Below are 14,636 nucleotides of genomic sequence, written 5' to 3' on the forward strand. Positions count from 1 at the left end.
AATGAAATTTCCAATTTGATTTCTTCTAAAAAAGTTATGCAAATGATTATTCGATTTTGGTCGAACCAAATTTGATCAAAATAAAAAAAGAATTAAAAATTTTAAACAAATTGAAACAAAATCATTTGGCTAACAAAACGATTTGATTTATTTCAATTTTTTTTATTCTTTATGAACTTCGTCCAATTTGGTTTTAGTTTTAAATTTTTCCATTTTTCCATAACAAAAAACTAGACAAAGTAAAAAAAATTCACATTTTCTAGTAAAATCAAAATCGAACCAAATACTTTAACGGTTTATTTGGCAAAATTAATTATTTTAGTAACGTTTAATGTTTTGCTATTTAAAAAAAAAGATATTGCCGAATGTAATCTAAAATTCAATCAGTTGATTTTCCAACAGAGAAAATATCGATAGAAACAAAACTGCTCGATTGTTAAGAAGACAGGAATTTGCTATTAAAATACAACATGATCAAAAACTTAATCAATAGAGTTTGCAGCGACAAAACTACAATAAAAGGTGGGGGAATTAAAAAAAAATTTAAAATTTAAAAGGAGCAAAAATTGAAAAACTTACTATTTTATAGATAAAAAAACAAAAAATTTTAATATTTTAGAGTATAAATTTTCAAAAGAATTTTCAAGGTGGGGAGAAGAAGGCCTACCTCCGGCAGGGACCCCTCTTTCTAGGGCATTCAAATTTGGAGTCTCATAATTGAGCCTAAAGCCTCGCTGACGTTGTTTAGACTTAAAGCTTCGTCCAATGACATAAATAGATTGATTTGAAACTCGTTCTTCCTTTATAAGTTTTTATGTTTTGAAGTGGATTGATTTGGAAATCCTTGATGGTTAAGGTCTTATTGATGTGACTTTTGGTCCTGTAGTTTAAAAAAATAATAAAAAACAATCTACTTTCATATTCAAAATTACACAAATTCAATAACTTAAAACTCTTGCATAGTATTCCGTTCGGAGTGCCTATATATATGGAGTTTTACTTTAATGGAATTTATGTGAATTAAAATTAAATTCCTTCACCAACTGATTTTAAGAATACATTATCTTGCATGTCAAGATATAATTTAATGATAAGGATATATATATATATATATATATATATATATATATATATATATATATATATATATATATATATATATATATATATATATATATATATATATATATATATATATATATATATATATATATATTATTTTAAACAATCCGGTTGTCCACTTCATTAGGAGACACTAAATTAAAAAAAAAAATGCAAATTTAGACGGTCAATTGTCACTATTTTTCGTTTAGACACTAAAATAGAAAAAAAAGGACAAATTCAAACACAAAAAATAACATTATCCCAATAAATAAAGGGTTACAATGGTCTAGACCGAATCTATAGCCCCATCCATGGACTAAACCTATGAAAATATGAAATTTTTAAAAATTGTTCTACTTTATCCCTTTTTATTTTTTCTGTGCCTGATAAGAAATGCTCTCGTCTCAACAAAAAATCATTTTTAATCATAGATCGGTTCTAAGCAAGTTAATCCTATAAATATATTTATAGGAATTTATTTAGAAATTAGCACAAGAGTTTAAATGTTATCAATTTAAAATCTCTTTTGAATTAAAAAAAATCATAAAATTTTATATTATTCAATGATCATCCATTTGATTTAATTAGGATAAGTGCATATATATATTGAATTAGTTTAATATGTATAACAGGTGTGGATAACTATTTTCGGTAAATTTATCTAATATAAAGGGTGTACTCTTATCCTATATATAGGATAGAAACAAATTAAAAATTTTTTTGATTTATGCTATTACTCTTATTTTAACGTTCTTATTGTTCTATAATTTTTAATTTTAATATTCACACCATTGAAGGTAAAAACCATGGGCTTGGATCTTAAAGAAAACAAAAGAAAAAAAAAAGAAGAACAACATTGACTTTGACTTTTTTTTCTTTTTTTTTTAATAAACTTAGCGAAAGGAAAATATTTTTAAATTATATTTTGAAAATTTTGAAACAGAAATTAAGATATATCCTATAAACTGATCACATCTAGAAAAATTAGTGATGAGTGGTTTCCTCATAACAGGACTGTGGGCTTGACTTGTTTAGCTAGAGATTAATTAGGGTTTTCATTTCCATGAGAAAGCTATTAATTGCTTTTGCTTCCTACCAATTTGAGTTAAAAATTTATTTTTGTTTCGCTAACAAAAGCATAACTTAACGTGTCCAATTTGTCCATACCATTCTTTTCCAAATTGGAAATCTAGAAGGAAACTTTGTTTCACGACAGTTTTACATTTCAAAGCGAAAACCACATTTGGTTTTTCTACTTCTTAGTTGTCTTCTTATCCACAAGTTTCAAGTTTCCATTTCAGGTGCTTTTAAAACGGCGCTCACCTAACACGACCGCAACTTGACGGCGTTAAAAGATTCGCAGTGAATATGCGAAGGTGATGACGTAAGCTGCTATTACTGTGAAGTTGATCCGTAAGTGCTTATTTCATGGTGTATTCTAGTCTCATATTTATATTATTACAATAATATATTTTTTAAATATCTTTTCAGTAATATATTATTTTAAATATATTTCTACAATAATATATTCTTCTATTATCATTATAAAAAAAAAATTAACCTTAATCCTCGCCCAATTAATATTTCTTGTAAAAAAGGTCATTGATATATTATAATTGAAAATATAGATAATTGGAGTAGAATATTGTATTAATTATCAATTAGAAGGTAAAATTTTTTTTACCATTCATATTAATTATTAATTGGAGTAGAATATTGTATTACCTTCATCCCATTCATATTAATATACTTTTTTAAAATCATTTTATGTCACCTCTTTTCCATGAAGAGCAACATATTAAATATTATTATTGCAAGATAAGATAATACTATATGATGATTAGTGGTTTGAATGGTATGTAAGCATGCTACTTAGCATGGGTGCATGGGTTCAATGCTTTTCCATGTATTTTTTATTTTTTTCTTTTTTCTCCTATTTTTTTATTTTTTCCTATTTTCTGGCCAGCACAGGCTATAACCAACGAAGGTGAAAAAAAAAAAAAAAAAAACCGATTTTCTGGCCAACATAGGCCATAACCGAGAAAGATGAGAAAAAAAATAATACTTGCTTAATAATTATCGCTCTCATTAAATAATTTCCTTTTTTTTATGTTAGATAATCATCGTTAAATTAGGAGAGAGAATTTAAATTTTTAAATTTAAAATATCTTTTTCTCTGTTAATTAAAATTGTGTCAGAGTTTCATCATTAAAATATGAGAAAGAGTTTAAATTCTAAATTCAAATTTAATATGTTTCATTTAATCAATAAAAAATTGTTCTACCTATCAAGATTCCAGTTGAGTCAAACTCAACTTGAGCTAAACATCTTTATTAATTTTTTATTTAGGTAGACGATATATATTAAATTTGAATTTAAAAACTTACTTCCCCTCCTTCTTTAAAAATCCAAAGAAATTTAATGGATTGTGTTAGACTAGGCTAGGCCTATAGCCCCTGATCTATGAGGTAATCTCCCAACCACTCCATAACCATGTTGCACCACGCTAGAGTCACAAGTTCACAATAGATATCGAAAATAAGGGCTTGGCCAGTCTTCTTTATGTGGTATGTTATGATAACTATAGTAACAGTAAAAGCCAACCATTTAATTGATCAGAAGCTTGGCTTGATTGGTTTTTATTTCAGCAGGGATTAGGAGGGATCACCATAAAGAAGAATTGCAGGGTTAAAAGGGAAATTTCTTTTTCTTTTTTTTTTATTTATTTCTATTTATATGAAGTCTGAAATTATGGTAATAAATTTCGTTTCCTTTCCGTGAATTAGGAATACCAGAAATTTTTTACAACTATCCATGTGAGAAGATCTACAATAGTGGCATTTCTTTGGGAAAAAGTTCACGAATTAGTCATTTCTTTAAAAATGACTAATTTTTTTTTAACAGAAGACTAGATAAGAGAGTTAAGTACGGTCACAGGAAGATCTTAAGTACCCGAACTGTTTAATTAGGAACCGGCCCCTTCGTTGTTCATTCATACACAATCTTAATAATATGATTAACTCTAATTGAGGTGTAAAATATATATTTTAATGCATTTTAGGAATATAGCACTCATTAGCAATAATAATTAATCATAGCATGACAAGTAAAATCAACGAAAGAAGAGGGGGGAGGACTAGAGTTACAACCCATTCCTATTTTACATTCTATCCTTTAATCCAATAAGACTTTCCAACTCATTAATATTACAAAAAAGCAATTCATGGAATCCATTGTGGATACTTACATCAAGCTAAATATAAAACATTTAATCAATCATAAAAAGTAAATCAACAAGCATAACAAAGATATAGCAAACACACAAGCCCATAGACTACGAAAGAGTCACAACAAAAGGTAACAAAACTAATGGATGATAACTATGAAAAGAAAGTTAATGATCCTCCATTATCTTTCTTCCTTCAACATTTTCTTTCCTCTCCTTTCCAAACAAAGGGCAATTTTTTTTTAATATTGAATTGAAATTCAATGTTTGTTATTATTAATCAAATTTGATATGAGGTTGTTATCAAAAGTTTTGGGTTGAATCCTTCTCACTAAATTTTGCTAATTTGCAGAGAAAGAAATTATGCATACTGCATAATCCATAATATTATAGCGAGTTATTTAATCTTTAAAGGACAAAAAAAAAAAAAAGTTAATTTGTTTTCAATCTAAAATTTTCTAGATTCTACTAGAAAACAATTAATAAGTATGGTGACATGGAATGGCCAAAGTCCCTTCTCTTTTAACCAGAGTCTCAACTTCGAGCCCTGAGTATGAAGTTTTTTTAAACACTTGGAATGGAGCATTTTGTCTCCCTTTTGGGACTGCAAGGAGTGAATTTTCATTAGGCAGGACCGGTGTGCTTCGAATACCGGATAGTTAAAAAAAATGAAAATTTAATTTTAAATACTTACTTCTATTTCATTAATTATACTTTCGAAATTTTTTACAATTAGACTACACTTTTGGAAAATCAAGGTAGTATTATGACGTTATTTTTAAATTTAAATATCTCCATTAAATTTTGTCTGTATTAATTATAAAAAAAATTAATTACAGAGTACTAAATTATCATCTATTTTTTTAGAATTGGGGTAGTTTAATTATTATTTTATTAGATTTATTTCTTTATTATAATATTAGAAAATAGTTTTTGTACTTATCATAAAACCTAACATAAGAGAGGGTGATACTTTAACAAGACATATTCTCGCACTATAACAGTTCTTCGTATTCTTTTCCCTTTGAATTTTGACATAATATTACTACATGAAAATTAAAATAAAATTTAGGTGTCACACATATCTTTATAATTTTACATATTGCATCAAATTTCTAAAGTTTACTTGACGCAATCTAAAAAATGTAACTTTATATATCACTCCAACTGTTTTAATCTCACTTGAAGCAATCTAAAAAGTATAATCTTACATATCCCATCAAATTTCTTAACTTTACTTAAAGCAATCTAAATTTCCAAATTTTGAAAAAGGAAAGAGCAAAAATTTTATAATTGCCATTTCCTCTAAATAATTAAAAACAATGACCCAACATTTTTTGCATATAGATTTGTTTGTGTTTTTGTGTCTTTGCTCATTTCGTGTGTATTGTCCAAATTTGTTGGATATGCCCATTTAAGAAAATCCCCAAAATAATGGATCAATGCAAGATTTTTCTAGAAGTTTGTTTGTTAGTACAATATTGCATACACGATTGGATATATAATTTTTATATATACATTTAAAAAATAGTTTATTACAAAATTTAAAAAATAGTTTAAAAAATATGGGTCATCGTTAACTATTTTGACACTTCTAGGTCATATCATGCATGACTTTTGCTATTATGTAACTTGATAAAAGGCTCACGAAATATTTTAAAAGATATATATTAGCATTGCAACTTTTTTTTAGTATATTGCAATGAGAAATTTAATAATGCATTTAACGATCGTTTTATTATACAATTTTGTTATTTTTAAAAGATATTATAGAAGATTATTTCATCCTTTAATATTGTTTCATGTATCGTGCAGATTTTAACACTAGTTTAACAATAAAATTGCAATAGAAAAAAGGAAAAATAGAAAGCCAATATGATAGTATTTGTTAAAACAATTTTCAAGCCAAAAAAGATAAGATTTAAAAAAACCATGTTATCTTCGTTGATAAAGAAGATAAATTGAACTTGCTTTGCATGAGTTTGCTTATAAAAATTATAATATTAGTAAACAAGGATTAAGTTATTAGGTTTAACAAGAGTTGTAGTGATTTATGACCATTTACAGAGAAAAATATGAATAAAAACACTAATAATTTTGTTTTTAAAATAACATTTTTGATTGATTTGGTGTGTGGATGGTACTAGACACCAAGCCCAAGGAACTCTTGTCCCCATTAAATATTTGAAAAAGTCAGTCTTCTTGGCTCAAACTTGTACGACAGTCTCAAACTTTTAACAATTTCAGAATTGAACTTTGGTGTTCTAGCATTACCAATGATTTCTTAAATCTTAATCATTAAAAGATCAAAATAATTAAATCCTGACCATTAATTTTTAATTGTGTTAAAAATTTACTTAATTGCTATCAGCCAGCATAAGTTTATTAATTGGTAAACGAATTTAAAAAAAAAAAAATCGAATATAACATAATTTAGGATAATAAAAAAATATTCACCCACTAATAAGATGTTTATTTCGTCAAAAATAACTTATCTTTGGAAAATATTTTTCATGTAAAATACATTATTTTAGACTAGATTTGCTGCTTGCTAGTTATCAGTTTCTCTCTCATCTGGTTTTTATGCTTATAAAAGAAACTTATTCCATTCCTCTCTCTCTCTCTCTCTCTCTACGTTGATCATCAAATAGAAAGCAATGCAAAATCATTGACAATCATAGCATGGTGGAGAGGACAGCCTTTTATTTTTCTCGACAAATGCAATTTAAGCAAAGAATGAAAGTTTTTTTCTTCCCCTTCGAAGCAAGTAGGAGAAATGAAATAAAGGCCCTTACCAAATGCTTGATATAGATCATACAAAGCATAATTAATATTTGAATTGGTTTGGTCCATAAATGGAACCATGTGTTGGGATTATAACTTATTCCGAATGGGGTCCGCAGAAAAATATCGGTGGTAAAAGTAAAATAAATTGACTATTACCACATATACCTCCAATAATTACGTATTGGATATTGACGATCGAATCCACCAGAAATAATAATCACAGTAAAAAATTAAATAATTACCGTAAATGCCAGATAAAAAATAAGAACACCGAGATTTACGTGGTTCACCCTTCAACTATTATGGGCTACGTCCACGGGACAAAAACTCCGAATAATTCTTCTACTAAAAATAGTAGGTACAAAAGAGATTACAAAAATAGTGACACTCTAAGTATTTCCCAAAAATACCCAAAATTACAATCCTCACTATTTTATCTCTTTCCCAATTTTAGGAACCCTTTCCTAAAATTATAATCTTTTTTTTTTTTTTTTGTACGTTTTGAAGTGAAAATCCTTCTCCTTTTTATAGGAGAAGGGGACGCAGTGGACGCGTTAATCACGTGTCCACTGTTCCCTTTTTTTCTTTCTTTCTTTGGCACCGTCCATTGAAAAAAACAAAAAAATAAACGTGCCTATATTTTTTTTTCTTCATTCAAACGTGTGTGGGTCCCACACATTTGAATCTCTTCTTTCTTTTTTTTTTTTCTTCTTTGTTCGGCAGTCTCTCTTTGACTGCCACCAAAACAAAAAACGTGTTGTTATTATTAATTTTTTCTTTTCAAATGTCTGTGGGTCCCACATGTTGGAGGGACCCCACACAATTCTCTCCCTCCGGACTACATGGTGGGACTCTCCATTCCTGCCGCTTTGACACACTGTTCGAACTTCTCCTTCGGAACGACCTTTGTCAATATATCCGCATCATTTTTGTCTGTGTGGATCTTTCGCAATTGGAACTGCTTCTCTTCAATGGCAAGTCTAAGCCAATGATATCTTACATCAATGTGCTTCGTCCGTGCATGATACATAGTGTTTTTGCTTAAGTCTAACGCACTTTGACTATCACAATAAATTATATATTCTTTCCGCTGCACACCCAATTCTTGAAAGAATCGCTTTAACTAAAGCATTTCCTTTCCTGCTTCCGTTGCTGCAACGTACTCTGCTTCAGTCGTTGATAATGAAACACATTTTTGTAATCTTGATTGCCATGAAATAGCTCCCCCCGAGAATGTAAATAGGTATCCTGATGTAGATTTCCTTTCATCAAGATCACCGGCCATATCTGCATCTGTGTAGCCAACAAGTGCAGTCTTTTCACCTCCAAAAGTTAAACATAACTTTGAAGTTCCTCTCAGGTATTTGAAAATCCACTTCACTGCTTCCCAATGTGTCTTCTGGGATTTGACAGAAATCGGCTCACAACGCTAACTGCATGAGCAATATCTGGTCTCGTACAGACCATTGCGTACATTAAACTTCCGACCGCTGAAGAATATAGAACATTTGACATATCTCCTTTTTCTTTCTCTGTTGATGGGTAGGATTTCTTACTCAACTTGAAGTGAGCGGCAAGCGGAGTGCTAACTGGTTTAGCATTCTTCATATTGAACCTCTCTAGAACTCATTCAATATATTTTTCCTGCGATAACCATAACCTGCAGGACTTTATGTCTCGAATAATCTCCATTCTGAGAATTTGCCTTGCCGATCTCAAATCCTTCATGTCAAATACTTTTGACAAATCACTCTTTAACTTGCTAATCATATGTGCATCTGGTCCAACGATTAGCATATCATCAACATATAAGAGAAGGATGATAAATTTACCATCAGGGAATTTCTGAACATATACACAAGGATCTGTATCTGTCCTTTTGTATCCTTGATTCACCATGAAAGAATCAAACTTTTTATACCATTGTCGCGGTGCTTGTTTCAACCCGTACAAGCTCTTCTTCAAGCGACAAACCATGTCCTCTTTTCCCTTGACCTTGAAACCTTCTGGTTGTTCCATATAGATTTCTTCCTCTAGATCCCCATGCAAGAATGCGGTCTTTACATCAAGCTGTTCTAACTCAAGATTCAAACTGGCTACTAGACCTAGCACAACTCGAATAGAACTCATTTTCACAACTGGTGAAAAAATCTCATCAAAGTCAATACCTTTCTTTTGAGTAAAGCCTTTGACGACCAATCGAGCTTTGTATCTCACTAGGTTGCCATCATCTTTCTTCAGTTTGTACACCCATTTGTTCTTGAGTGTTCTCTTCCCTTTTGGAAGTTTCACCAGCTCATACGTGTCATTCTTTTTCAAAGAATTCATCTCCTCTTGCATGGCTTTTGTCCAGCAATCTTTGTCTTTACAAGATTGCACATCTTGGAAGCTCTATGGCTCCCCCTCATCAGTAATCAAAATGTAATCAGAACTAGGATACCTTGTAGATGGTTGGTGTTCTCTGGTTGACCTTCGTAACTGAGGTTCAACTCCTTATGGTGGAATGGGGTTCTCTGGCTCCCCCTGCTCAACACCCTCTACATCACTGTTATCATCTACAATTGTCTCTTGATCCCCTACAACTGGCTCTTCTTCTTCTCCTCGTTCTAATTCTGGCATTCATCCTCCTGTGGCATCATCTGTAGGAATGCTTCCTGGTGTAATATCAATAGCACCATCACTTGTGGATTCTTCACAAGTTATATCTGCCACGATCTCATTCTCGTGGAATACTACGTCTCGACTCCGAATAACTTTCTTTTTCACTGAGTCCCATAACCTGTAGCCAAACTCTTCGTCTCCATAACCAACAAAAGTGCAAGGAACTAACTTGTCATCAAGCTTTAATCTCTGCTCCTTCGAAACATGCATAAATTCCTTGCAGCTAAATACCCTCAGGTGAGAGTATGAAATATTTCTACCTGTCCAGACCTTCTCCGGGATATCAAAATCCAATGGTGTTGAAGGTAGTCGGTTGATTAGGTAGACAGCAGTGTTGACAGCTTCTCCCCAAAATGGCTTAGGTAAGTTGGCCATTTTGAGCATGGATTTGACTCTCTCAATAATGGTGCAATTCATCTGTTTAGCAGCACCGTTGTGTTGAGGCGTACCAGGAACTGTCTTTTCATGCCTGATACCGTACTGACTACAGTAATCTCTAAACTCCTTAGAGATATACTCACCACCATTATCCGTGTGTAAGCACTTCAATGCCACTCCAGTCTCCCTTTCCACCATCGCATGGAATTGCTGAAAGTGCTTGAATACTTGGTCTTTTGTGCGCAACAAATATATCCATGTTTTCCGTGAGAAATCATCAATGAAGGTAAGAAAATACCTACTTCCTCTAAGTGATTCTACCTCCATGGGACCACATAAGTCAGAGTGTACCAACTCCAACTTGTTGTCTCTCCTTCTAGAGCTTTTCAAAAATGAGACCCGATGTTGCTTCCCGAACAAACAATAATCACAAGGGTTCATTTTACCTTTGGTTAATGGTATGAGGGACTTCTTAGCCAACATATTCAACCCTTTCTCACTAACGTGTGCCAACCGCCTATGCCACAAATTTGGTGAAGCATCATCTGCAACTGTATTTAGTTGACCCGCACATATTATTGCGTACGTCTTATACAGCGAGCAACATAATTTTCCTCTCGCCACCACCAAAGACCCTTTGGTGAGTTTCCAATTACCGCCACCTGTATGATGGTGATAGCCTTCCTTGTCCAGTACACTCACAGACAACAGGTTCAACCGAAGATCAGGAATATGTCTCACATTTTTAAGTGTTAATGTGCACCCGACACTTGTCTTTATGCAGATATCACCGATTCCCACCACTTGCGAGACACTATTATTTCCCATTTTAATGGTGCCAAAGTCTCCTGCTTTATAAGTGGAAAAGTATTCCCTTTTGGAACACAGTGGTATGAAGCACCGGAGTCTACTATCCACTCGGTATCTGCATCTCCAACATGACAGCAATCTGCATCATGAGTGACTAAAGTCACCTCACCATCTTCTCCTGAGACTGTAGCAGATGTATTTTTGTCATTCTCCTGTCTTCGGTCTGCATTATCCTGTTTGAGTAAACAACAATTTCTTTTGAGATGACCCTCTTTACCGCAATGGTAACATTTTCTCATCTCTCTGGACTTGGATCTACCGCCTGACTTTACATGCCTTGGACCTCCACTCTTGCTCCGACCCCTATTCTCTGTGACAAGGGCTTGTGAACTGGTACTGGCAACATCTCTTCTTCGTAGTTCTTCATTAAGTAGTCTATTCTTTACCATAGACATCGTTACCACACCATTTGGAGCTGAGTTACTCAATGATACCACAAGAGTATCCCAGCTATTCGGTAGAGATCCCAACAGTAGGCATGCTTTCATCTCATCTTCTAAGGACATACCACCAACTGCTAACTCAGTTACAAGTCCTTCAAAATCGTTCAGGTATTGTGTAATTGATCGTCCCTCTGACAGCTTCAATTTCATGACTTTACGCATCATGAAAACTTTTCCTTGAGCATTTGTAGCCTCGTACATGTTCTCTAATTTCTTCCAGAGAACTTGAGGATCTTTTTCATTTCTTACGTGATTGTACAGACTAGCATCTATCCATTAGTGTATTGTACCCAAGGTCTGCTTTTTTAATTTCTCCCACTGCCTTTCTTTCATATCTTCCGGCTTTGCACTGTCACCTTCAATTGGATCGTACAGATCTTTACAATTGAGGTAGTCCTCCATTCTGGATTTTCACATTGAATAATTCAAATCCGTCAATTTGATCATTGCCCCATCGTTATCCATGTTGAATTCTGAATCTGACAAAATTTCACTATTCACGAAATTCACTATTCACGTGAATAGTAACTTTGACAGAATTTACCAACCAAAGGCTCTGATACCAGTTGTTGGGATTATAACTTATCCCGAGTGGGATCTGCGGAAAAATACCGGTGGTAAAAGTAAAATAAATTGACTATTACCACATATACCTCCAATAATTACGTATTGGATATTGACGATCGAATCCACCAGAAATAATAACCACGGTAAAAAATTAAATAATTACCGTAAATGCCAGATGAAAAATAAGAACACCGAGATTTACGTGGTTCACCCTTCAACTGTTATGGGCTACGTCCACGGGACAAAAACTCCGAATAATTCTTCTACTAAAAATAGTAGGTACAAAAGAGATTACAAAAATAGTGGCACTCTAAGTGTTTCCCAAAAACACCCAAAAATACAATCCTCACTATTTTCTCTCTTTCCCAATTTTAGGAACCCTTTCCTAAAATTATAATCTTTTTTTTTTTTTTTTTTGTTTTGTTTTTGTACGCTTTGAAGTGAAAATCCTTCTCCTTTTTATAGGAGAAGGGGACGCAGTGGACGCGTTAATCACGCGTCCACTGTTCCCTTTTTTTCTTTCTTTCTTTGGCACCGTCCATTGAAACAAAAAAAAAATGAACCTGCCTATATTTTTTTTTCTTCATTCAAACGTGTGACGTGTGTGGGTCCCACACGTTTGAATCTCTTCTTTCTTTTTTTTTCTTCTTTGTTGGACAGTCTCTCTTTTACTGCCACCAAAACAAAAAACGTGTTATTATTAATTTTTTCTTTTCAAATGTCTGTGGGTCCTACATGTTGGAGGGACCCCACAACACCATGGAACAAATCTAGGCAGGAATTTCTTTTTTTTCTTTTTCTGTATTGGTTCTTAATTTTGGACTCATGCATTATATATACTTTTCAAAATTTTTTTTATTAACAAATGGAAAAAAAAAAATACAAATATACCTGAAAATAAAATTATCTTTCTTTTCCCATATATACAAATAAAGCAAGCAAATACCACCAAGAAATGAAAGTGCATGCAAAGGGAAAAACAAGTAACTTCAATTTTATCACATCTTCAACATTTCCATATCAAAAGCTGCTAACCAAAGCACCCTTGGTCTTGGTTTCGCCAAAGAACTTTTTTTCCTTTTGTGATTCAACATCAGATTCTGCTTGTAGCTCTTCAAATTCCTTTGGCAATGAAGAATATTGGATCCTTTTGCCATAAATTCTATCCATACCCAGATAAAAGGAAATTGAAAAAATAGTGTTTCCGATTAAGAACCAACTAAATAAGATGTTCGCTAATGATTTAGCTCTATATAGTGCTTCTTGGCTTCCACATCTAACAATTTCTTGACCATCTTCATTATGAATTGAGCAGCCTTTAGGTATCAACTGTGGTGTCCACAGCATAATTCCCATAACTATGAACCAAACACCTTGAAACACAATGCTAATGGATCTAACAAAGCTAACCAAGAAATTCTTAGGTAGCCTAATACTGACAAGGGTAGCGACTACAGAAACAAGTATAATGAGTTGGAGAAGCCAATGGTAATGGCTTTCGAGACCCTTATGATCTGTTGAGTGGAGATGAAAAAGAAAATAATGCTGGGAAAGGGCAATTGCTGCAAGAAGTTGCGTTAGGTCATTTTGAGCTTCAGCCTTGATTTTATCGAGAAGGATTGCAAAAGATGCATAAACCAAGAAAAGCATTGATATTAAGGAGTGTTCGAAGTGGCGTAAATGATTTGATGGTATGGTTCCATCAAGATCTAAAGGTTGGTGTCTTGAAGGCATAATGAAAAGCTCCATGGAAATAGAGATGCAGCTTCCTAATATTATCAGGTAAAGTTCCAAGTACCTTGGTTTTGAGGTTGGGAACCATATAGAAGATATGTAGGAGTTTGGTTGTAGAATGTGGAGTTTGACGTGATTAAAGAGATGCCATAAGCCAAGTGCAAGAAATGCTAAGCCTGGACATACATGACCCATTAGATTACCCATTTCTGGGAAAGAAAGAGAGAGAGAAAACTGAAAATTTAAAATTCTTGGAGATGGGAATTGGGAAGGTACATAGGAGTAGTGTGCAAGTTCTCTAATGAACAACCATAAATTTTGAATAGGCCTATGAGATTTGAACACTTTTAAGTCACAAAAATCCACGTAGATATGTAGCTGAATTGTTAAGGAAGTGTATATCCGCTTTACATTTGTCATTCATGATTTGTAAGGATTGAGAATTCATAGGAAAGGGACAGTGATAATTTGTTATAAGCCTTCTTTGGATGTTCAATTGATCTGCCTTCCTTTCATACAAAGTCCTTAACCTTACTAGCAATAATAATTACAAGGATACATGGCGCAAAATGGGTGTACGAGTGTTTTTCAATCAAAAAGAAAAGGAGGAAATAATAATTACAAAGGTTAATAACCTTTTTTTTCTTTTTTTAATAACAATCAACTATTGACTAAGTGTACGAGGAATTCATATATATATATATTTTAGGTAAATATTTTTTTCAAAATTATTAAGCACATCATGGCATATAAAATTAACTAGCATTAGGCCCGTGCTTTGCACGGGTTTTTTTTAAAGCTATGGTTTTTTTTTTATAAATTTTGTCGAAATTAAATTTCAATTTCAATTATTTTTTTAAAGTTAA

General features: G+C 32.4%; 1 protein-coding gene across 1 annotated transcript; it reads right to left on the reverse strand.

Moving 5' to 3' along the window:
• Positions 1-12,873: 12,873 nt before the first annotated feature.
• Positions 12,874-14,099, reverse strand: LOC149494572 (uncharacterized). Its single transcript, XM_089723746.1, has one exon. It carries the CDS (start codon positions 13,975-13,977, stop codon positions 13,057-13,059), a length of 921 nt encoding a protein of 306 aa, XP_089579872.1. The 5' UTR covers positions 13,978-14,099; the 3' UTR covers positions 12,874-13,056.
• Between the last annotated feature and the right edge of the window lie 537 nt (positions 14,100-14,636).

Source organism: Jatropha curcas, chromosome 7 (assembly GCF_041381405.1).
Source record: "Jatropha curcas cultivar XTBG-Jc1 chromosome 7, XTBG_Jcur_1.0, whole genome shotgun sequence".
In the NCBI taxonomy this organism is placed as follows: domain Eukaryota; kingdom Viridiplantae; phylum Streptophyta; class Magnoliopsida; order Malpighiales; family Euphorbiaceae; genus Jatropha; species Jatropha curcas.